This window comes from Xyrauchen texanus, chromosome 28 (genome assembly GCF_025860055.1).
Source record: "Xyrauchen texanus isolate HMW12.3.18 chromosome 28, RBS_HiC_50CHRs, whole genome shotgun sequence".
Taxonomy (NCBI): domain Eukaryota; kingdom Metazoa; phylum Chordata; class Actinopteri; order Cypriniformes; family Catostomidae; genus Xyrauchen; species Xyrauchen texanus.
This window is the reverse complement of record NC_068303.1, coordinates 34961550-34988459: the sequence shown is the minus strand read 5'-3', so window position 1 is coordinate 34988459 and position 26910 is coordinate 34961550. Positions and strand designations below refer to the sequence as shown.

The following is a 26910-nucleotide window of genomic DNA, read 5'->3' as shown; positions in this document are numbered from 1 at the left end:
CACTTTATATTAGATGGTCTTAACTACTATGTACTAACATTAAATACATACAAGACTATGTATTTACTGTGTAACTACATGTTGTTCTGCAAAATTCCCACATTTGCTGCTACTGAGGTTGAGGTACGGGTAGGTTTAGGAGTAAGGGTAGGGTTAGGGTTAGGGTTTGGATTAGGGGTTAGAGTTGAAGTTAACAGTGCAACTACAAATGTAACTAAATGAAAGTACTTTAAATGTAATTACAATACAACAACATGTGCGTACATAATAAGTACATTGTATCAAATGGTTAAGCACATAGTAGTTAAGGCCACCTAATATAAAGTGGGTCCCAATCATTTCTTAGTGCAGATATTTAGGAATAGCTTTTTTGCAAGGGTGATCTCCCTCATGCAATAACAACAGGATTGCTCGATGAATGTTCATAAATAAAAAGTGCTGTAATGGTAAGTCACAATTACTGACACAAAGCAGGTAATACAATCCTAATATAGTGCAAGTTAATAATACAAAAATAAAAAATAAATGGAATCCCCAGTGTTGATGGGCAGATTTAAAAAAAAAATTGTGTGTGTAATTTAAGGGCATTTTGAAAATTGCATGAGGTGCAATGAGACTTACACTGTATTTTTAACTACAATTGTTCTATTGATCTGATTTGTGCCATTAGTTGACTGCACATTCACATTACATGCCAGGCTCAAACTAAAATACAACAGAAGAGTTAGTAATATTTAAAACTCCCTAAATACAGCTTTATTTGTGACGTTATTGTTTTTGATCTGATTGGCCAATTGAAACTCTGTTCATTTTAGGACATTCAAAATCACAAATACATACAGTAAACAACGCCTACATGGCTAAAATACAAACAAGAGAGCGCTAGCTTGTAACATTCAGTTGTTTTTTGTTCCTTTAAGTGAAGCAGAGCAACAATCACACTCAAAGATAGTTCTTTGTCATCCAAAATGAACAAAAACAATCACTTTGTTGTATACAATCATAAAAGCATCAAATATATTGGGGCAGAGTGAAGGTAACCCTTTTTCACCTCTAACACACAGCAACAACACTCCACTGCATCACACATGATTCTATTATGATCTAGCACTAAGCACCCGCTCACACACTCAACACCAAAGAAATACAAGTATATGTTCACAATGTTCACAGTACACTTAGCCTATCTTAACAATCAATGCCACTTTTTAACATCATTTTAACCTATTTTATGATCTATGTGGGAATTAAACCGCAGCCATATTTTCAGAAGCACCAATTACTAATCTTTCATGACACCAATCATTTAAAACAATCATTAAAGGACTCACTTAAAGGGATAGTTCACCCAAAAATGAAAATTCTCATCATTTATTCACCCTCATGCCATCCAAGATGTGTGACTTTCTTTTTTTGCAGTACACAGACAAAGATATTTAGAAAAAATATTTCAACTCTGTTGGTCCTTACTATGCAAGTGAATGGTGACCAGAACTTTGAAGGTCTATAAAGCACATACAGGTAGCATAAAAGTAACCTATAAGACTCCAGTGGTTAAGTCCATTTTTACTATAAATCTCCACATTGTCTTCCACATTCCTATTCTTTTGTTTTTGGTGATTCCTATTCTTTGTGCATATCACCATCTACTAGACAGGGAGAAGAATGTAAAGTAAAAACCGACTTAAATATTGATCTGTTTCTCACCCACACCTATCACATCACTTCTGAAGACATGGATTTAACCACTGGAGTCATATGGATTACTTTTATGCTGCCTTTATATGCATTTTAGACCTTCAAAGTTCTGGTCACCATTCACTTGCATTGTATGGATCTACAGAGCGAAATTATTGTTCTAAAAATCTTCGTTATTTTTTTGCATACACATGAAGGAGAGTAAACGATGAGAGAATTTGTATTTTTTTTGGCAAACTAGCCCTTTAAAGGCTATGCCCTTGTAGATTAATTCATTGAGATTTTGCAGGCAAGCACTTAAGGAGTGGTGTGTATCCACCCTTTTTTCATGCTGTAAATCATTAGCAGCCAAGTGCACAAAACGATTGACAATTGAACCTTGAGTAAATGCTAAAAAGACGGATAACAACAAAACACCCACTCATTCACTCTGCCATGAATGACCACATCATCCAAGCAAGCCACGAGTTACAATTGTTGTAAATACAGTGTCACCTACTTTAGCTTGTGCAGAGTGTCAGCAGTCATACAGAAAGCATGTGACGTATATTTACAACACAACATTTTTACAAATATGCCACGAAGATGGCAGTCTCCAAAGAAAAGTGCGGTTGTTAATGATGCTTATACTACATATCGCCCGCCTTCAGGCCCGCGGGGACCTCGCTTTGTGCTTGCGTTGGCATTAGTGGGGCTGGTATACTCCTTGGGAACAGATTTGGTCTTTCCCCTGGGAGACGTTGCCATGGAGGGCATCTTGAGGGTTCCTCCAGGTTCAACGATAGTGTTGATCACTAAGGTATGGCAAAGATAAAAAATAAGAAAATTAAAAAAACAGATAAAGGGACAGAATGTGTAATACACACTTTATTGGGTTACTGTAGTACACAGTGTTCAATGTGATGTGTAGGGCTGTCAATCCCTTATAATAATCTTGGTCACATACGCAGGGTTTTGAAGGTTACTTTTGTTACTTATGTGTTCCACTACAGATTACCGAATATATGCTGTAAAAAAAAATAACAACAACGTATTCCGTTAGATTACTCAAGGTCAGTAATGTAATTAAATACTTTGGATTACTTCTTCAGCACTGGTAGATATTTTCACTTGTTTTGACTGTAAAAACTCAGTACAGTATGACAAAATACACATGTTAAAAATAAATTCTCTGAAAAACCTAAATATCTTATGCAGTGTTGTTTCTAAAACAAGATAAATCCAATTTATCTTATTTTAAGGATTTTTAGATATTTTTTGCCCTAATTTCAAAGGTCTTACTAGAAAAAAAAATTCTGATCTAACGTGAATTTTCTTGATAAAAAAAATATGATCGTGTCTGGTAACATGTGCATGTATAATGGCTAGAAATAGCATTTTTGCTTAGCATAAAGCTGACAATTTACACAAGGTTTATTTAAATTTCTTGTGCTCCAAACTTCAAACTTACTTCTCTGTCTGCTCGTATGAATGTAACACATCATAAGAAAGTGTTTCACCACTGTTCAAATTTTATTCACCAAAGTGGCATTCAACTGATCAAAAAGTATATAGTCAGGACATTAATAACATGAAAAGTTACTATTACAATTTGAAAAAAATGTCTTAAACTACTTAAAAGAGTTCTCCTAAAAAAATCCCCACGTGCAGCAATGACAGCTTTGCAGATTCTTGGCATTCATGCTGTCAGTTTGTCCAGATACTCAGGTGACATTTCACCCCACACTTCCTGTAGCACTTGCAATAAATGTGACTGTCTTGTCGGGCACTTCTCACACACACCTTACAGTCTGATCCCACAAAAGATAATGGGGTTAAGAACCATAACACTCTTTTCCAATTATCTGTAGTTTTCTGTTTCAAAAGTGGCTTTTTCTTTGCAATTCTTCCCATAAGGCCTGCACCTCTGAGTCTTCTCTTTACTGTTTGTGGAGCGGAGGGGGGTGGGGCCAGGTCGGAATAGTGCGCGCCCGGTCCCCAATCGGCCTGATGAGGCGCGCGAGGGATAAAGGCGGCCGGTGATGATGGTTCGAGACAGAGAGAATTACTAAAGAAAACTCATTTTTCTTGTCACAAAAAAATGCCCCAGACCTGTATGTAAATTTCAAAATAAGGCATGTTTGTTCCTACCATTGGAGCAATTCAAGCTTGGTGTACCACCATTGTTTTAGCAAAACTGTGGCAGCAGAGTGCAGTCAGCACAACTCCAGCTGTACAGGCAACACGGCTCATCAAACAAAAGAGAACAGGCAGCACAGATGACGCACTCTTACGCTCAAAGACAGCTTGACCGAGCACAGCAGAATGCAGGGTTCTCGAGAAGCATTGTTTTTATGTTTCAAACTACAGTGGGTATCCAACCAGATGGAACCTTACTAACACGGGAACAGTTTGGACCTTTGCTGGGAAGGAAATATAGAGACCAGACATCTTTAATTTGGTAATTGAATACCTCTGGTATATATCGAGCTATTGAATGATTGATGTACCATGATATTTACAGATTATCTTAAAATGCTTTGAAGAATACCATGGTATTAGCATGGTACCATATCCAGATTTATAATTTTTTTTGGCTAATACCATGGTTATTTGTGTTAGTGCCAACTATTTAGCCCACCATAAGAGTGTTGCCTCAGAGTTTAAGATCAATCTTGGGATTTAAGAATCGATAATCGATGCTTTTAAGTGAAGATTGTGATGCATCAGAAAATGAATATTTTTACCCAGTCCGATTTCGAACTACGTTTAACTTGACACAGCATTCAAAAAAATGCAACCAAAGTGACATGCTCCAGAAGCGTCCGACTGACTCATGAGTACATAGACCAAAAATGTTAAATAGCTCAGACATAAGTAGACCAACAATAGGGCTATGTTATAAAAAAAGCCTTTTTTTGTATTAAATTTATTTATAACTGTACTAATGTGATTAATTAATCGGCACATTGGCAGTCCTAATTATTAGGTTTGGGAATCTGTGTGTTTGAAACACATAACATACATTTATGCAACATCACTCATCTCACTTTTTCCTTAAACTGCATCAAAACACATGGTAGATGGAAACACAGAGCTCATAGAGACTTGTGCTACAGTTGCTCTGTGGGCTACGATCAGGTTTTAGAAATCACAGAACAGAATCAGTTAGAATGTCCAATTGACTAGTTAAAAATTTACATGTTAAACATATTAATTGTATGAATTAAAACATTTAATTTGACAGCTCTAGTGATGCCTTTTTTTATGTTAAAATTAGGGCTTAATTCAGTGCAATTAATTTTATAAAAAAATTTTTTACGAAATTAATCGCAATGCCCCTGGACTGTAATAAGAAAGATTCCTGAGAAATGCAAGCTTGTAGTACCACCTGTTACCTCCAGAGGGCAGTAAGTGAAACTTCATCTGTGTGGTAACATGCAGTTTATACAGTGAAGAAAACAACCATCCAGCAGACAGCACAACACAAACATGCGTTACGTTCTTGCATTCAAAACACTTGATGGAGTGCAAATCCGATCTAAGAGATCTCAAGCAGTGTTCTAAGTATTAAACTATATTTAACTTGACACAGTGACCTAAAACATTTATGTTTATGACGCAACGCACCCGAGACACTACACAAGCATGTATGAAGCAAGTGTACATTGACGTGTCCTTAAACAAGCCCTCATAATAAATCTCGAACGGATTGACAAATTCACTTGTGAAATGGATTGCTGTGAACTGTATGCCAATGATTGACTTATGATCAATAATATGGTAGTAAACAATACATTGTATTCTAAAGCCGTTTTTGTATTGCCTTATGAATGATTAACTCTTCTGCCACAAGAATGTAATGCATTTTAATTATCTGAATATATATCATTTTTAAATATTTAAAGATAACTATGTATAATTATTTCATTATTATATATTGAATTATTGTTATATGAGGGCTTTCTCAGCATATATTTTTATATGCGATTAAATTCGATTAATTAATCGAGACATTATGTAATTAATTCGATTAAAAATTGTAATCAATTGACAGCCCAAGTTAAAATACTTACCATGTTCAGAAAACCTTTTTTAAAACAAATGACTATTTTTGCAATTTCGTTCGGTGACACTAATGATGCAAGAATTACAATCTTCATTAAATATTTAATGCTATTACACTTACCCTCAAGTTGCTTCTGGACTCTTCTCAGTTCCTGGAGAATTGATGAGATTTCCTGTATGCAAAATAATGAAAATAAATGAAAAAATAAGAAACCTCTCTGGAATAAAAGATTGGTCACTGAAATTGTCTGTGATCAGGATGGCATGTACCTTGTTGGATGTCTTAAGGATGGGAACCTCATTTTCAGCATTAACCTTTGCCTCTATTTCCTCCCAAACCTCAGTCTTGTTTTGAAACATAACCCTATAATAGACATAATATTGTAAAACTATACAGACAAAACATTTGGATAGTATTGACAATTCTTCCCCTTTAATAAAATTAAGCAAAAATGATCAGTGTCCTAACCAGGTTACAAGTTTCCAGTGTCAAGTAATTTTGACACATAGTTGTTTAATGCACACCAATATTCAGTATGTACCAATGGCATGCATGCTGCTTGTTCCTGGTTAGGATTTAGAATTAGAATAACAAATTTAATCAATTGCACCTACTTCATTTTCTCTGCCAGTTGCTCTGTGTTCTCTCTGATAGCCTGGGAGAGTTGGGACACTGGGTTCAACATTAAATTGTCCAGAATGACCTGTGATTAAAAAAAGAGTCATAGGTTAAAATGAGTAAAGATGTAATTACAGTATCTGAGAGGCCATTGGCTGTGTAAGCTATGACACCCTGAGTAAATGGCTAATGGATCAGTTTATTAGTGAAATAAGGAAAGGATTTGACTAAATTTGACCTCTTCACGGTTCCAGGGACGCCGTCTGGAACTGTCATGGTCGTTCATATTTGAGTCCTGGTCTATTGGACTAGTGGAGCCTGGAGGAACCTTTTGATAGTTCAGACTTGCCTCGGGTATATGCTGTACCAGCTGCAGATTAATCAGGGATGGCAAAGCACTAGTAAGAACACTTGGACATTACAATGGCAGGTTAAGACTAGAAATAAAAACCTCTAAGCTTACAGATTACTGTGAAATTAGCTTAAGAGGGTTAAAACTCTAGGAAGATAAGTGTATGATCATGCTAATTCACTTGTGAATAGGAAAGGGCTCTATGTTCACAGCACAGCCATTTGGAACCTAATTCCTCCAAGATATACTTAGAAAATCTTCTAAATGTGAACATAAAACCTTATATGTTAGGTTGGAAGTGCTTTTTCATGCAATAGGCAATTCCGTCATGCAAATAAACAAGTGAGGTTGCAGTTTCAACAACATGTACCAAAAGTGGACATCTGAAAGCTGTTAGTACACTAACACTGGCTCACAGAGCAAGTGTTTTAAGTTTGAATGCAACATGGTGATAATGAGTGATGAACTCAGCACCTGAGGTGACAGGAACCTCTGTAATGATGCATATGGTCCCTGCACAAAGAGATAAAATACAACAAAATGTATGCAATCTAAAAAAAATAAAAACTTTGTTTACTATTGTTTTTTTTGGTATACAATATAATTATCATGAGGTGTAGCATGGTCTCTCACCATGGCTCCAAACCACAAATCTTTTCTTCACCTCATTATACTGTATTGTGCTAATGAGGTGAAATTTGATATGTCCTGCTGCATATTGAAAAAGTACTGGAATGGGTCAATGTATATGATGGGATGTCATTTGATCAAACAAACAAACAAACAAACAAAACCTTTAGGCCCACCTCCTCTCTGGTTGAAATAGTGGATGCAGGGGTATTAGGCATGGAACCAGGGGAAGTGGTAGTTCCCATTCCTGAGGATGTCTGTGAGTCACCATCCCCTGCTACATCATGGATTTCACGTGCAAGAATGGCAAGATCTTTAGCCAGGTCTTGACTCAGCCTTAAGGAAATGAGCATGATAAATAAAAGAAAAATCATAAATATGCATGCAAAAACTATGTAATTTATTAGCATATGACACCATGATTAAAAACATAAATCACAAAATTAACCTGGCAATCTCTGCACTATGAGTAGACCAGTTCTGGAAGTGTTCATTCTGAGCATCATCCTCTTCTGTTTCCAAAGAGCTGCATTTTAGTCGCATTTGAACAGACTTCTGTAGTGTCTGAGTTGAGGCTGAGGAGTGGGAGCGTTTGTGTTTAGAGTTGGTGCTGGTCTCAAATTCCTCCTCTGAGGTAGAGGAATAGTCTGAATTCTTTTGCCTACGGTGGGAACCTTAAGTTTTAAAAAATAATAAAGGGAAAGAAAAATGCCAATTATATATATATATGGCACTTGAGTCACAAACCTTGTCTAGGGGAACTGTAGGTAGAGAATATACTGAGATTTAGGAGAAATAATTTGACTTGTTCTCACCAGTTGTACTACTGTGATTAACCTGGTTAGAACGGTTACGAGTTGAGGAGTGTTTCCCTGTTGATTGGGTTCCTTTGCTAGTAGGGTGCCTCACCTCACCTGAAGCCCCTTTCCTTGCACTGCTACTCGTGTCTGCAGAACGGTTTGAAATTCCATGCTTGTTTGAGGTGGACTCATTGTCACTTGGAACGGTGAAGGACCTAGTGCGTTTCCGAGGCATGGCAAGAACATCCAACCTTGAGAGTTTCTTTCCTTCAGCAGGAGTCTTCGTGTGGTCAGAGCTCTGAGATCCACGGTCTGTCTCTGCACCTTCATTGTCAGAGGTCTCACCTAACCGGGCTCGCCGGAGCATGGAGGCACGGGTTGGTCTTGGGGCTGAAAGGCTATTGGATCGGGTCAGCACCTGATGGCCTCCTTTGTTCACCTTATTGGGGTCCTCCTTCTGCAAGGGTGCTGTGAGTTTCTTGCGGCCGTTCGGCCGTGAACTTGACTCATGGTCAGAAGAAGCGGTTTCATTCCAAACCTGTTGACCATGCTGATTCTCTGAAAGATCTAAAGAACCACGGTTACCAGCACTGCGACGGAGATGGAGGCGACGGGATACTTCAGATTTACTGTTATTTTCTGCAGTGGCATGATTTCTGCGTTTTTCTGATAGTCGCTCACGGGCTGTAGGTTGTCGTCCTTTATCTTGTGCAGGTAGACTGGAAGATGATTTCTCCTTACGTTTGTCACTTGCAGTAGTGCGCTTCTTAGGTGCACTAATAGCGGCATTTTTACTGCTGACCATACTAACAGTACTAGCAGTGTCAACGTCAGATTCACCAGACAGAGAGTCCTCTTGTGCTGGAGAGCTCCCCTTTTTTGACTGTTGACTTGATCCGGATAACTTGTCCTCTGGTGACACCAAAGATCTTTCAGCTTCTTTAGGAAAGGGAGATGTACCTCGAACAGCTTCATCTGCATCCAAGCTTCTCAAAGCAGGATGACTGGAGATATGTGGCAATTTCTTTACTTGGATGCTATCATTTGACCTATCTTTGGTAAAACTGTCCTGTCGAACAAATGAGGTGGAGGTATCTTTGGTGGGCACCACATCCCTGTCCTGGGTCTGAAGATTTGGGGCTGACGAGTTGGGCTTCACTGGTCGCCTAGGCTCATGGCCACTCAAGTGTCGTATCAAGACAGTGGTTGGAGGTATCTTGGGAGAGTATTCTCTCTCTGGCTGTGACAGAATGGGGCTTTTGGATGTATCTGACTTGCATGAACCATCCTCAGACCCAATATAAAATGAAGTGGGTTTGGGAGTGGGTGGTGGCATCTCTCTGACTCTGGAATGGTTGACATTTTCAGATGGTGAGTGTGCTGTGGTTCCTCTTTTTCCTTGGCTCCTTCCACTCCTATCAAGGATAGAGCTGTCATCTGAACGACTGGTGTCACTCAGACTGTCTGGGTCTACATCGTCTTGGACACGTAGCCTTTGAGTGCAGTCCTCCTGCTGTGGTGCTCTGGAACCTTTCTCTGGTGGCTCATGATCCATGCTTGTCTCGTGGCGGATAAAGATACTGGGGGTTGTATTCTCCAGTTTCTCTCCAGGTGGGACCTGGGGAAGTAGTCGTCTAGTCCTGGACCCTTGAATGCACTCAGATTCTGAGATATCCAAGCTTTGACTAACTATTAATGTCACTCTGCCATCTTCAAAATAATCAAAAGAGCGAAAATTGTTATTATTTAGCCCATAGCACAATTTCTAATGCAATGCCTCCAAGCTCAAACACCACTACTGACATGCAATTTGTCACTAAATATACCTCTGTCTGCAAATCCCCCTTGAGGTGTGGTGCCAATGGATCCTTGCGTTGACCCAGGGTCACTGTAAGTGTCCGCTAAGCTGGCCCAGCGTGAAACCCATTTAGGGCCTGCCATGTCAGCATGTGCCTAAATCACAGGCCGTAAAACTGTTTAACTGATTAGTTACTATTCACTATTCACTGATTTCATTAAAGAACAAGATCATTTTTGTCTGGGAATATTTTAATGGCAGTACCTGCACTGGACTGACTTGGTCCCCACCATGTCCCTGAGCTGATGTCGATATTACATAAACTGCCCCATGATGGTTATGACTAAAGAATACTTGTTCCTCTTTATCATCATCGATGACAGGTCTATAAACTCCAAGGGTCTGACCACTGTACTCTGGTGCATCTAACACACCAAACACCTGTGAACACATATGATTTACAATAATAATTTAAAGGCTACAAGCTCTGTGTATTGGTCATACAGTAACTAATAAGGGATACAAATGCATGCAGTGTTATGTCAATAAAAGGTATAATAGGTTAATATATTTAAAGGTGAAGTGTGCAATGTCTGTCACACTATTGGCATTAAATGGAATTGCAAAAAATTATTATTGTTTCCAAACAAGTCTCCCAAACTTCCCCTTCTTCCAATGTTCAGAGAAAACAGATCAAACAGGTTGTCCCACCCCAAACTATCACTATTTGTTGAGCCAGAAGTTGACAGTTGGACAGCTCCAACATAAAGAACAATGTTTTGAAAGTGTCTTCAGGAAATTAACCTACAAACAGCTTTCTAACAGTTGTACACTTACATTAAACTGGGATAAGAAAAACTTAATTAGTAATATCTCTTTCCCAAGAAAAAAAAGGTTTGTCACCTGGTCAATCATACTTCTAGCCTCTTCCACTTCCTTATCTTGTGACTCAGTCTCAATAGTGTAGGTACCAGCATCACTCAAACTATCCTCCTCCTCGGTTCGTGCCACCCTTGTGCCCTTAGAGTCTACACCACTTACTCCTAATGGAGAAGACTGGGGCACAGATGACCCAGCGAGACAGATTGCAGAGGCACTAGAAACTGGAGCCCTCTCAGAGGTATGTGAAGGGACAGGGACAGGGGAGGATGCTGGGAAAAGAGACTGGGACAATGCAGGCAGCTGGGATGGAGAAGATGGATAGGATATAGAAGAAGGCCCAAATGGCTCTGCTGAAGAAGGTAAATGAGTGTGTGATGGGGACATCATCACAGGTGGCGCAGACATGGGAGGTGGGGATGTCTTTCCTGTGTCTATCAGGAACTCTGCAGCAAATTCTTGAGCTTGTTTGGACTTTTTGCCCACACTACCAAAAGGCTTGATGGTGATGGCTGGTGTGGAGCGAGATGAGGTTCCCAATAAAGATGCGCTGTTTCCACTATCTTCTGTCTTCTCTCTCTTCAGGGAGCTTGACCGCTGTGGACCTCCAGGGCCTGAACCTTTTAGTGGAACAGTGGTCTGCTGCGTTGGAGGAATATGTCCATGAACAGAGGCAGGCCTTTCACTGTGAGCTCCACCTTTGCGTCTTTCTAGTTTTGCCTTCAATGCTGAGTATGAGTCAGCATTGGCAGAGTTGTGGGTAAAGGACTGTGAGCGCTTCTTTCGGGGATTATCATCAAAAAACTCAATTATGAAGGCCTGTTGGGCATGAAGCTCAGGGTAAATGGGCTTAACCTCTGTATGGGGTGGAGAGGAAGCTTCTTGGACAGGTAGAGCCTCAGTTTCCTCATTATCTACTTGAGGGTGTTTTGGTGGTGAGACTGACTGAGGATAATGAGATTTCTGCATTGAGACGGACTGCTGGGAAACAACTGATTCTGACTGTTTTGATATCTTTGATTGAGTTGATTGGTGTGACTGTACTGATGATTGGGATTGCATGGAATGATGAGACTTGCTGTGTTTTTCATTCATTACTGGGTCTTCAGAATCACTCTGGGTTCCATCTTCATGATGGTGTCCTAAATACAGTTTATATAGTGCGTCAAAGTCAGCCTTCATGTTGATATTTTATGTACAAACTAAGACAAAAAACTTTAGATTTACAAATTATGCACATAATCTCGACACAGTTCCCTTTAAATAACATTATTTATTCCCTTACAAAAATGCACCATGGTTTAACTATAGTAGTAATTATTGTAGATTAATACCAAATAATTTATTCAAGAACTAATTATGCCAATAGTGGTTATAGCCAAGAAGTTGTTATAACCTGCACCATAGATTGTTTTGCAAAAAACTCAGCTAAACACATCTAACCATGGTAGTGTAAAACCATCTACCATTTTACCTGTGGTAACCATGATTTTATTGCAAAAGGAGCACTTAATGTGGACATAGCGTCTTATGGCTTCACTCATGCTTGTCTATGAAGACCACAAGACCACGTAAAATATCACACATCACAATCACGATGTTCATTGAAGTAACACAGTCTCCTTTTTCCTTCATTAATATGTCTATAGGAGTCAGAGGACACATGGCCCATAGAGCGCTATCGAAGCTGTGCTTCAATGGAAGTCTATGGTAGATACCGGTACCATTAGATTACAGTGGATGCTCATTGGACACTGGTTCTAAACACATCATTTTTGGGTTTCTTCTTGCACATTGGCCTTTAAATGTATTTAAATTCCAATGTATTTTTTGACCTGTCAGGGAGCCTGGCCTCTCTATATGATAATTGGTTGAGCTTTCAAATGGGTGGGACTTTGCAACAAACAGCCATTAATTGAAACAGTGATGTACATGATTGACAGTGTATGAAATGCAAAAGCACCACTATCAAGTTCAGAGTGTTCTGTGGCACCGAGATACATGCGCAGTTTGCAATCTGACAAAACACATTTATTTATTCTTCCATTATTGGATATTTTGCCTATTGGGTTGTAAAACACTTTTGAGCTTAGTTAATTATATTTGTTAAGACATTTTACTGTTTGAGTAGTAGTTTGAGCAGCTTTTGGGAGCAATAGCTGCCACTGGTTATTATAAACTAGGATCCATTTTTAAAAGGCAGTGTAGCTGTATTTTTATGGGAGTGGAAGTTGTTTCTTACCTTTGAGTGTTCTAATTTGCATTGCCAGGTCACTCTTTGTGCTGTACTCATCCTCACAAGGTGGCCGCCTGCACATCATGCTAACATCACTGTGCGTAAGCCAGTCTGCTACCTTGCATTCAGCTGAAAGCACATCTGTTGGTGTGGCTGCCAGAGGTTTACAGGGCGGCTGCTGCTTGCTTCGTTGACGAGAGGAAAACTTAGTCACATGATCCTTGATTTTAATCTTGCCTGGCATGCAGTCATCAAACTCAATGGTAAAAGAAGCATGACTCTGGGCAACAGGAGGTGTGGAGGTCAAATGAACATCGGTGTCTTTGGTTGGAATGTCGCTTAGGTCTGTCACTGGGGACTTGGGGTCCGTCTGGACCTCTTTTGTTGGGATTTCAAAGTAGCTTGGCTCCCGGTGGTACAGGTAGGATGACTTGGCCTGGCTGTCATGGATCTCCTGAACAGAACCGCTGAATTCATCCTCAACTGTCGGGCCCTCCTTAGTGACTTCTGTCAACAGACACCCACACCAAACTGTGATCTTAGTAATGAGATAAATGTCCATATGAATAACACATAAAAGCTGGTGTTAGGGAGGACAAGTGTTTACCTGAATGACCGTCACCTGGCCTACGCATTTCATTGTGTATTCCCTTGTTCCCAGAGTCCTCCTCTCCCCACCATGATGGCTGACCATACAATGGTGTGGGTCTGGGCAAAGGGGCCTCTGAAGAGGCACAATTACACACATGTACAGAGGAAGAGATGGTATGTGTAATAGAGGTGAAAAAAGAAATGAGTTAGAAACTATTCTAAGCACAATTTATTCAACAAACAATTCTAGCACACTTAAAAACAACAGAAATTCACCAAAACTTCTCTACAACTCAAAAGCAAATAGATTAGTAGAAACTAAGAATAAGATCAGATAAAAAGTTTTCCAAATACAGAAAAAACACAACTTTATCACTGTCAGGAGGGGGCATACTGAGCCACCTACCATAAAACAATAGATACAGGCTTCCATGCACAAGTATGTATGGAATTAATGTCCTTTTCAGCACTGAACTTTACACACTGAAAGATCAGAGTCATGCGATACATGGTGACAGCCAATGACTGCTCATTGATGGACATGTAAATGCAGTGCCTGCAGCTGGACTAGGCGTGAGGATTATCTTTAGCATCTGTCAGATGACTAAGAGCTCAAATGGGAGGGGTCTACAATATACACCAGGCCACTGTACTGCAGTGCTGCAGATAAACAGAGCTTAGCACAAAGGCTGTAGACAAGATTAGAAACATGCTACAGAGGATTTGGAAGTGAAATATGGAAATAAAGAAAATCGGATGCTAATCTCTTATCATTTCTGTTATTCGCTCATTATTTTTCTTTTGCTCTCCATTTGTCTATCTCTTTTCATCACTCTGACCTGTGAGACTCTTGCGTTCAGACCGTTCTAATTTGGAACTCTCGTCCTGCAGATTTTGTTGCTTCCCCTCTGTGGTTTTAAGGCCCATCTGCAGCTGACTGGTGTATTTTTCATGCTACAGCAACAGGGGGCAGCCAAACCAAAAAATTAGATGTACATACATTTTACAACACATTTTTGTATATTTAATCTTAATAATTAATATATTATTATAAAAAATACATACATAAAAAAAAGCAATATAAAATATGTATTAGATAACTGTATACTCAACATTTCAAATACTGTGATACATAGCTCACTGGCTCACTATAATAATAACCTTTTCTTTCAACAGATACACTTGAAAATATGCTCATCAAATAAAGCAGAGAAAATATTTCCTTGTACATAACAGATAGATACAAATGCACTAAGACATTCAAACACACCTTAAGTGCCTCTTCCGGACTTTATGTTGACTCTTCTCCAGAACATATACATGGGAATGTGCTCTTGATGTTAAGCAAATACACCACTAGTTCAACCTTTACAAATTTTTAACATTACATAATCAATACTTTGTCATCATTTTAAAATAGGCTGTTTGATTATTTACCTAGACAGAGGCAGATTTTAGATAAATTGTTAAGAAAGATCTGAATCTCTATTCTGTGGAATGGTCAGTGCATGCAACAGCTATTCAATTTTAATTTTCAAATTATTTAGAGAGCACATAATATACACTCACTGAGCACTTTATAAAGAACACATGTATACCTAATCTTCATGCGATTATCTAATCAGCCAATCATGTGGCAGCAGTGCAATGTATAAAATCATCCAGATATGGGTCAGGAGCTTCAGTTAATGTTCACATCAACCAACAGAATGGGTAAAAAATGTGATCTCAGTGATTTCCACCATAGTATGATTGTTGGTGCCAGATGGGCTGGTTTGAGTGTTTCTGTAACTGCTGATCTCCTGGGATTTCCACACGCAACAGTCTCTAGAGTTTACTCAGAATGGTGCCAAAATCAAAAAACATCCAGTGAGCGGCAGTTCTGAGGACGGAAACACCTTGTTAATGAGAGAGGTCAATGGAGAATGGCCAGATTGATCGAGCCTACAGAAAGGCTATGGTAACTCAGATAACCACTATCCACAATTGTAGTGAGCAGGATAGCATCTCAGAATGCACAACTAGTCAAATCTTGAGGTGGATGTGCTACAAAAGCAGAAGACCACGTTGGACACTATTAGAACCATAGTGCTCCTAATAAAGTTCTCAGTGAGTGTAGTTTTGAAGTATGATAAATGCAATTTCACATACAGTAGCAAGACTTTTGGCTATAGGCATAAAGTATGTTCAACTTTGCAGCTCATTCTGGACAAGAACCACCCATTTATACAGGGGCCATCTGACTGACAGGTGTAGCATATTTTATGGGTTAGTCTGAAATTGATTATAAACCATTTCATTCAAATAAGGTTGAACAGACAATAGTAAACAAAATAGTGAGCAGATTTTGTGGTCAGCAGCTGATTATTGCATGAACTTTACTCTGGAAACAAAGCAGAATACAGTGGGTACGGAAAGTATTTAGACCCCCCTTAAATTTTTCACTCTTTGTTATATTACAGCCATTTGCTAAAATCATACACACAGCACCCCATATTGACAGAAAAACACAGAATTGTTGACATTTTTGCACATTTATTAAAAAAGAAAAACTGAAATATCACATGGTCCTAAGAATTCCCTTTGCTGTGACACTCATATATTTAACTCAGGTGCTGTCCATTTCTTCTGATCATCCTTGAGATGGTTCTACACCTTCAATTGAGTCCAGCTGTGTTTGATTATACTGATTGGACTTGATTAGGAAAGCCACACACCTGTCTATATAAGACCTTACAGCTCACAGTGCATGTCAGAGCAAATGAGAATCATGAGGTCAAAGGAACTGCCTGAAGAGCTCAGAGACAGATTTGTGGCAAGGCACAGATCTGGCCAAGGTTACTACAAAAAAAATGTATGCTGCCCTTAAGGTTCATAAGAGCACAGTGGCCTCCATAATCCTTAAATGGAAGACGTTTGGGACGACCAGAACCCTTCCTAGAGCTGGCCGTCCGGCCAAACTGAGCTATCGGGGGAGAACAGCCTTGGTGAGAGAGATAAAGAAGAACCCAGAGATCACTGTGGCTGAGCTCCAGAGATGCAGTCGGGAGATGGGAGAAAGTTGTAGTAAGTCAACCATCACTGCAGCCATCCACCAGTCGGGGCTTTATGGCAGAGTGGCCCGACGGAAGCCTCTCCTCAGTGCAAGACACATGAAAGCCCGCATGGAGTTTGCTAAAAAACACCTGAAGGACTCCAAGATGGTGATAAATATGATTCTCTGGTCTGATGAGACCAAGATAGAACTTTTTGGCCTTAATTCTAAGCGGTATATGTGGAGAAAACCAGGCACTGCTCATCACCTGTTCAATACAGTCTCAACAGTGAAGCATGGTGGTGGCAGCATCATGCTGTGGGGGTGTTTTTCAGCTGCAGGGACAGGACGACTGGTTGCAATCGAGGGAAAGATGATATCCTGGACGAAAACCTTCTCCAGAGTGCTCTGGACCTCAGACTGGGCCTAAGGTTCACCTTCCAACAAGACAATGACCCTAAGCACACTGCTAAAATAACGAAGGAGTGGCTTCACAACAACTCTGTGACTGTTCTTGAATGGCCCAGCCAGAGCCCTGACTTAAACCCAATTGAGCATCTCTGGAGAGACCTGAAAATGGCTGTCCACCAACGTTTACCATCCAACCTGACAGAACTGGAGAGGATCTGCAAGGAGGAATGGCAGAGGATACCCAAATCCAGATGTAAAAAACTTGTTGCATCTTTCCCAAAAAGACTCATGGCTGTATTAGATCAAAAGCGTGCTTCTACTAAATACTGAACAAAGGGTCTGAATACTTAGGACCATGTGATATTTCAGTTTTTCTTTTTTAATAAATGTGCAAAAATTTCAACAATTCTGTGTTTTTCTGTCAATATGGGGTGCTGTGTGTACAATAATGAGGAAAAAAAATGAACTTAAATGATTTTAGCAAATGGCTGCAATATAACAAAGAGTGAAAAATATGGAATGATTTTCCGGACATTATTCAAAAGGAATTGCAAATTGTATTTGCAATTGCGTTTTCAATTTGTGGACGCATAAAATGTGACATAATCCAAACGCAATTGCAAATCGCGCATTACCGTTTGCATTTTCGTTTAAGCGAACGCACAGTGACTGCCAGATTTCAAATGGAAAAGCAAAGTCCGTTTGCAACTGTGTTTCCCATATCTTACGAGTTTTGGCCCTGTCATATTTAAATAGCAATTTCAATTACCACATCTGCTTTTTCAAGCACGTCTGCGTTCGCTTAAACGAAAATGCAAACGGTAATGCGCGATTTGCAATTGCGTTTGGATTATGTCACATTTTATGCGTCCACAAATTGAAAACGCAATTGCAAATACAATTTGCAATTCCTTTTGAGTAATGTCCGGAAAATCATTCCATAGAAAAATGTAAGGGGGTCTGAATACTTTCCGTACCCACTGTATACAGACGTGCTTGAGGATATCTCATGTATGTGCTCAAACAAAACTGACAAATCAGTGAACAAATCCAGTGACCAGTTCTTTGTCAAAGTGTTCATTGTAGCAATCTGGTTCATTTTTAATATGACATCGTTTCTCATCAGACAGAAAGCCTCTGTATTCTGGCAGAACATTATTTACATTAAAGCAACTAACAAAAATCAAATTCTGTCAGTTCCAGTCAAAGGATATCATATCCAAAACGAACAATGTCCGACAGCTTGAGAGTGATGTATGTTTGGTCTGGAATTCTCAAGTCATTCACAAAGGTCTGAAATGGTAAAAGAAAATTACTTGAAAAACACACATGACTGTAATGATGTTTTTCATGTAGATCATTTTTGCTACAGAAAGAAATATAACGCCACTTTACCTTTAATCTAAAACCAAAAAACAGATGTATTGTGCAAGAATGTTCCCTGTCTTGGGCTGTCAACTGTCTGGCAGATTAAATAGTTTCTTGTCAAATAAATAAACCTGAAATATTAGACAACAGCCACAAAATACAGCCACACTATCAGTCCTGTTGGTTTGCAGCTAGAGGTTACGCTTCAGAATGCAGTATGTTTCATGTGGAGGATTCCTCTACATCCTGTGCCAAGGCATTGGGATTGGCTCTGAAACTTCCTAATGGAACACTGTATTTAAGGCAATCTGTCTGTTACTTTTGTCCAGTTATTTATCAAGATTTGCCACTATTGCATGTGGTATTTTAGTGCAATAACCAACATCAAATCTCTAACAATCCAGTTAATCAGACATTATTTGTGCTGGTATAAAGCTACGCCATGCATGCTTAACCCTCCTATTGTCTTACATGTTAATAATACTGCATAGCTTTTGGGGGGCAATGGGGATGCATTCTGTAATGTCAGTGAACTCCAACTTGAAGTGCTTCTCTAAACTGTTGCCGAATTGCGTTCTTGAAAGATGCACCTGCTGTATTTCCTACAGACACGTTTTATTTATCACATGGTGAGCAACTAGTCTACTTCAGGTTGCCAGTGTCGACGACAATAGTTGTATTTGACTAATCTGTGCAACCCCTATTAAACACCATAGGACTGTATTTAAAGTTTGAGTTATTTTTAAAATCTATTATTGTTTTTAGACTTACTCCATTCAAGCTCCCCAGGTCCTTGACCAGGTGCTCATCTGTGGCAGGGTTGTAGTTGATGACAGCATGCTGTTTATCCACACTACGAGACTGAAGGAAGAAAAACATGTTTATATCCTGTGTCCTGAATCGTAATTCTATCTCCTTCCCCCACCTAAATCATACTGGACATTTTATTGATGTCTGAAAGCCTGATTTAATGCTGTAACTTCTGTTTCTTTCAGGATGCTAAGAGAACTTTAAAAAGGATAGTTAATAGGGAGGAATGTCATGAAATATCGATATATCGATTATTGATAGGCATATTTTTGAGGCATTGATATATTAAAATTAACTAACATTTAAATAAGAAGCATAATTTGCATGCTTTCCATTTCACTCAGTTGGCCTTCTGTTTAACAGTCAGGTGTAATAGCTCAGGGAGACCACAAGAGGTGGTATAACATTTAAGCCCCTATCACACACAGATTAATCCCAGGAAAAGTTGTTCCAGCAACTGTTCTGGGATTACAAAATCAAATAAATTGCTATAATAAACTATAATAAACTAAACTGCTGGTTAATTTCATCGTCTTTGTGGATAGTGAGTAGCTCCCTGCAACAGTTATGTTGTGCATTCCATTCAGTAATCACGTTTGTAATTTAGCTTGTTATTCTAAATGGATCTACCTTCCTAAAAACAATGAAAACTAACATCGACAAGGTAAAACTTATTTATTTCTTCAGATAATAGAATACAATAAAACATTATTAGGCTATTCGTTTGACGTGATCTCTTTTTTCTTCGTTTTTGAACTAGCACTGCCATTTTCTATGCCTTAAGCACTTTTTAATTTACAAATAAAACATATTAGTAATATACATATTCTACGCTGTTGCGCTGCATTTAAGCATTGAGAAGCATCAAGGCAAATGCCATCATATCGATCGTGATTTCTACAAGCTTTAAAATGGGGGAAAAAAAAGCTATATTTGGGAGAAAAACAGAAATGTATTGTTTTCAGCCTAATGTTTTGGAAAATAGCAATAAATGTAAGCGTAGCGTAGTTCTAGCGAGAAGACTAGCAGCTGTACATCATCGCACCATTAGCTAGGTAACTCTTAGCCAATCACATGTAAGCCATCTTCTATAAGTCTGCTCATAATCTATCACATTGATGTTTCAGTGTGCTAACACGGCAACCTCCACCACCCCACCACCACCAGTTGAGTCCTCACCCCTGCCTCCTATCTCTGGCAGGATATGACGGTTCCGAGTACAACTACTTCGGACCGCCAGACGGGATTACGCAAAAGAGAGACATTACATTTCTGTTTTATATTCATCAAATAAATGTCATCTTCAATTTCACTCAAGTCTGTGAGTCCTGCTGATAGAAAGATCGATATGTTCTTGCCATTTTATGGTAAATAAAATAAATGTATGAACAAACAGTTGGCCTGTCATTAGGATGCAAGCACTGTAGTGAGTTATTCTATCTAAAAAGCTGCATTGAGTCATTACAAAACTGATAAAAGTGTACTGTATCTGATTGTGTTTCTCATGTCAAGTCAATAATTAATTAGCCTATACCTACCGTATTTTCACTTACATTCATCTTCGCAAATTCTGTAGAATGTTGTTCACAGAGATTGTACTTCAGGTTTGGAATGTTTCCTGCATGGCACTGTACTTTTTTGTCACAATTTACAAACTGGGTAACCATTATTTGATTAAATACCAAAAGTGTATTTTTTTTACATTTTTAAATACATCATGGAAGTCAACCACAAAAAATATGAGGGGAAAATAAAGTTCAAGTTCCGACATTCGGTGTGCTTCACTCTAAATGAAAAATACATTTATTTTATCACGTCAGGTTGGTGAAAATGTAAATGTAAGGCAATGTTATATTGTTATATTGTTTATAGTGAATAAGGAATTACATTTTGGTCTGTTTCACACCCAAAGCGATCATATTGCTTCAGAAGACCACTCAAGACGTATGGATTACTTCTATGCTGCCTTTATGCCATTTTGGAGTGACTCACACTAAATTAGCCAATCAGAAAATGTAGCTCTCTGCTTCTCAGCTTTTTATGTGTTTGGGTTTACTGACAATGGGTTGGCTGACATATCTTTGGAGGGCAGAGTTATAGAGAGAAGGTGGTCAAATGGATGGGGGTGGACTAAATCAGTGGCTAAGTCTAGCATAAGTTAGTAAAATGTCCATTTGCAGTATGGCTCAGGTATTAGTCTTTCACACAAAGTACCTTATTATGATCTACTAATTACATCACTCAAGAAGCTGTCTCTCATTATCCACTTCAGGAAGCAGTTTCAAAGTAGGTGTTGAGTTTCAGCCCACACCAATGGACCATTTCTGACACAAGTTCATTAATCTCTTCCACCTACAGTACTCTAGCATGGCACAACACAGTGAACTACTGTTAAACTCATAGACCACATTCATCATTATATGTCAGTTGTGATGGCTCACTTCTTACAGAAAATGATGTAGAGGTAGTAGTGACCATTGGTTCTTATTTTGTGGATCGCAACACAAAATGGGCCACAGATCTGTTCTGGTTGGTCGTGCACAGCAAGGAAAAAACAATGCTAAATGCAAATAATAATAAGCTATAATAATCAGATGGAAAATAAATAAGCGTAACTTTTAAAAGGGATGAGAAAACACTTCCCATATCTTGCGTTGTTGACATCAAAGTCCACCTTTCCAATCAAACTCTACAGTATTTCGGAGCAAATTCATCTCTCACTTTATAGAGACTAGTTAAATTCTAACATGGACAGGTTGCGTAATATGACCTCATCCTCGAAAATCATTAACAAAATTACAAAATGTAAAAGAAAACACAACCAGATTATTAAAATGGGCTCACTTGTAACAAGGATAAACATTGTTTGTGCCCACCATGGTGTGCTGAATTATTGGCTTAATAAATGTAATACAATAAATAATACAATCAACTGATTTTAAGGACATTTTTGCTTACTTTTGTACAATAAACAAATCTGGTACTGTGTTAGTTGACTATTGATGCCCAATGTGTAATCTGGGTGTTGAAGCAAAACCAACACTTTTATATGTTCATATTCATTTATAGTAATACAGGAACATTCGTATTCAGCATATTACTTAATATACAGTAGATATGGAGGTTTATGATTACATTCATTGCATAATTTTTTATAAATACTGCAAATCTTATAAATGTTAATGACCAGCCAGTCACGCAAACTGAACTCACTATTGCAAAAGCTCGATGCACTCAAAAATATGTCGAGATATTTCAGGAAAGCAAAATTTTAAATCCTACCTGCAGCATGAGCTCACAGTCCTCTCGTCCGACAAAGATCATTTCCCGTGGCAGACGGTGACGAGTACCAGAGCTGCTGACCAGGAACCATGATGTCACACTCATCTTTGTTTCACTGAGAAACCCCTTTGCATCCTGTGACATAGAGAGACAACATTCTTGTTAAGATACGAATAATGTTCAGCAGAAATAATGATGGCGATGTATGTATTGGTAAGTATATTACATGTTATTATTTTAAAAAACAGGAACCCATTTTTTGCCCACTTATTTTTAATTTAGGGAGCATTTTTGCCAATTTTGGTGGCATATTTATCCCGAGCCCCTGTTAATTTCTGACCCTGACAAATACATAAACACAGTATGTTAATAAGTTAATACCTGGATATAAACACAGCCGAGTAGTGAGTGCTCAGCAGATTATTTCTGAAATGTAATCTGGTACTGATTACATTTTACATGGTAACAATTTACAATAAGGTTCCATTTGTTAATATTAGTTAACTTAGTGAACATTCTGAGTACATTCTAGAGACTGTTGTGCTTGAAAATCCCAGGAGATCAGCAGTTACAGAAATACTCAAACCAGCCCGTCTGGCACCAACAATCATGCCACGGTCCAAATCACTGAGATCAAATTAACAAACATTAACTGAAGCTCCTGACCCGTATCTGCATGCTTTTATGCACTGCTGGCACATGATTGGCTGATTAGATAATCGCATGGATGATTGTTGTTGCCAGACGGGCTGGTTTGAGTATTTCTGTAACTGCTGATCTCCTGGGATTTTCACACACAACAGTCTCTCGAATTTACTCAGAATGGTGCCAAAAACATCCAGTGAGTGGCAGTTCTGCAGATGGAAACACCTTGTTGATGAGAAAGGTCAACAGAGAATGGCAAGACTGGTTGGAACTGACAAAGTTTACGGTAACTCAAATAACCACTCTACAATTGAAAATGCTATTCTGGGATGCGGGTTGGCTGTGCTTTGGCGGCACAAGCAGGACCTACCCAATAGTAGGCAGGTGGTTTTAATGTTGTGGCTGATAGGTGTGTGTTGAAATGAACAATAACATAGCTTAATGAATGCTGTAAAATATATTGTTTGTTGTTTGTTTATGGAAGTATCATTCCTGTAGCTCAACTTGTAGCATGGCACTAGCAATGCCAAGATCATGGGTTCGATTCGAAGGAAACACAAACTAATAAAACATATACTTTGAATGCACTGTAAGTTGCTTTGGACAAACGTGTCTGCCAAATGCATAAATGTACATTTTCATGCTATCTAAGGCATTTACTAATGTTATGGAAACTTATTGTTAAGTGTTACCTATTACACAACTAAAATTGTAATCAGTAACATAACATCTTTTAGGTTATACTTTTTTAAGTAATTTAATCTGATTACTTTTGGATTACTTATTGCGTGTTTTATGAAATGCATCATAAGTACCAACCAGTAAACATTAAATCAAACAGCAATTCACTATTTGTCAGCCCTTGAATTAATTAATTTAAACTGTGTATAACAGATAATATACTTCAGCTATCAACCTAAAGCTCTGTTCATTCCTCTCTTTCATCATGCCAGGGACTGACAATAACAGAGACTGAGATTCTGATTTCTAGAAAGCAGTAATAGAAGTGATAGATCAGTGCTCATACACAGCAACCTGCAGTAATGTGAATCAATTAAGCCATTTTGATTAAACTTTATTAAGACTCTGAGTACATCATTATTTAATACTCACATGTTTGCTGACAAATATGTTCCCTAATAGCACAAATATATCACCCAGACGTCTATTTGATGTGTGTGTTTACATCTGGAAGACATATTTTTAACGTTGTTTGCTCATCTGCAATATTTTTATAAGATCTTTCCTCTGACTTTCCATGTCAATAAGACATTCAGCAGATATTTTTGAGATATTTCTTTTTTAGAAAGTTTGTAAATCAGATTTTTTTTTTTTAGCAGGTGTTAATTAGATTGTGATGATTATCAGATGAAAAGATCTAAAACAGACATCTTGGAGAGGTACAGGATGTGTGCTACCTGGGTTTTTTAATACAGAACATTAACACGGCAATTCAACTTTTATCTTAAGCTCAGTTTGTGCAGATGTTCTCCACAAAATGGATGCTTAAATCAATGCAGTTTTGCTTAGAGTGTTAAACTCGTTATTGGATATGACAGCTGTGTGGACATATTAAGCTGTAAAAATATTTTTCAGAGGACACTAAGGATTTTTCTTAAAAGGGCAGCTGTTTCATCATGATAAGCCAGTGGTATCTAATAAGTTTGCTCAAATACACCATAGATATAAGACAAAATAATTAATGTGTCAGATTTTTTTAAACAATAACACTTGTGCATCAATAAAAAAAGTTACTCAGAGCTCCTTAGCCATAATAATATTATATATTAATATTATTTTCTACTTTCAATTAGTTATTTTTGAACCAACATCAGTCCTGATCATAACTACCAAATATTCATTAATTTTCACCATTTTAAATGCCAGTTTGTTTATATAAAGACACTGTTGTTTTTTTATGAAAGAATTCCCACAAAAAAAATAATTATTTCCATATACTAAATGCTATGGGGAAATTGTTTTCTTGATTATCACAGTCTGGGATATGTCAATGATTAGCAACGATATTGATTTTGAAGCATTATTATTTTTTGTGCAGTGTCAGATTTAAAAAAAGAAAAGAAAACACACACACTCAGGACCTTAGAGGACAAACATATCTGCATCAAAAAACTATCATAAAATATTACATATTAATATTATTTTCCACTTTCTCTGACTTTTTTAACCAACACCAATCCTGATCATAACTACCAAATCAGGATTCAGAATTGTTAAATGCCAGTTTGTTTACATAATGCTACTGTTGATTTTTACACACAAATTGACATTTCTCAAAACACACATACAAAACACACTCTGACATCCATACCAACACACCCACATAATTGTAGCTGCATCATTTATTCAACTGGCCTGCAGTGGTCTATAATACAGCAAACAGAAAATAGGAAAAAAGCTTGTATTTGCTCCATAGGCTAAACATGAGAAAAATGGCGCCATCTGGTGGAATATATACAAAAATGTAAAAAACAAACAAACATTTGAAGCCAGGACTCCGGATGCTTTAATGGCACTGGGATGAAATATTGCAGTTTTATAGGGTTTCAGTGAGGACGTTTTTGTCCTGAAGGTTCTGAGTGTAACTATTTTGTGAACACAGTGTATTTTAGATGTATTAAAGGAACTGAGTTTGAAATATAAAAATTCCCCCCAAAATACACCCCAATGACAAAATAAAAAAATAAAAATGAAAAATGAAAAAGACAAAATTGTCTCAAAGGTCGCACAATGGTTAAGACACAGCCTACTGTAAGAATTATCTAGAATCTAGATAGATGATAAATTCCTTTGGGAGAACATGACTTCGAAATAGGCTATAGGATGTCTGTAGAAGACATTATGCATTAGGCCTTCATATGCACTTATCTATCATCAAAAGGCTTGTTTTGTGAGAAAAGACTTAGATGTTATATGGAAATATTTATGCAAATATGCTGTAAGCCTCCGTTAAGAGGTTATTGGTGGTCGAAGGCCTACTATGGGTGAAGTGACCAAGACCGGTGATATTTCCACGGTACTCATATCCTGCAGTGCTAAACAAAAGCCAGGTTTAAATGACTAATGGCATCTTCAGAAATAAACTCTATGAAATAAAATATCAAGTATTCTATCAAATATTGCGTGAGCGCGATAAAGAAGCGTAAATATGTCGAATATAAGCGTTTTGTTCCTGTGAGACTTTAAAACCGTAAACATAAACTAGTTACGTCATTTTAGACGGAATATGTTCATTACGCGAGTGGAAATAATTCAACATGCAGGTGTGGTATATTTCAGTCACATTCCCCTAAAATACGGCACATTTGCATTCAGTCAGGCCTAATGCTGGTCTTTTCGCTCATCGTAAGCGAAGCCGAAATCATTTCGGGATGGAGCGCGATAAGCCGCTGTCGCAGACAGGGTTTGCTGTCTCTCTCTCTCTGCCCTTCCCATTTACATCGTTCATTAATGTGGCATGAGCCTACATGATATACCAAATAAACTGACATAAAGAGCTGTACACATATTGACTGAGAGCCGTCTCTCGGATCTCAATAATCCAACCTACCTACAATCCTCCAGATGCGCTGATCTCTGCCAGAGAAGTAAATGATGTCACCATCAATGTATTCTGCTTCCTCTCGCTATCGAAAAATTTTGTTATTCTGCGATGTCCAGTAAAGGTCTTTGATTGTCATCAGTGTCGT

General features: G+C 38.2%; 1 protein-coding gene across 1 annotated transcript; it reads right to left on the bottom strand.

Annotated features, from left to right (window-relative positions):
* Positions 1 to 1805: 1805 nt before the first annotated feature.
* Positions 1806 to 26910, bottom strand: cep170bb (centrosomal protein 170Bb). Its single transcript, XM_052095199.1, is given in 21 exon segments — positions 1806 to 2492; positions 5867 to 5918; positions 6016 to 6109; positions 6361 to 6449; positions 6603 to 6734; positions 7191 to 7229; positions 7523 to 7682; positions 7795 to 8020; positions 8162 to 9856; positions 9973 to 10099; positions 10209 to 10385; positions 10848 to 11965; positions 13066 to 13566; positions 13667 to 13783; positions 14490 to 14604; positions 14921 to 14940; positions 14943 to 14978; positions 18310 to 18388; positions 19235 to 19324; positions 22556 to 22690; positions 26772 to 26910. Coding segments are annotated over 20 exon segments (5142 nt in total). The 5' UTR covers positions 22661 to 22690; positions 26772 to 26910; the 3' UTR covers positions 1806 to 2322.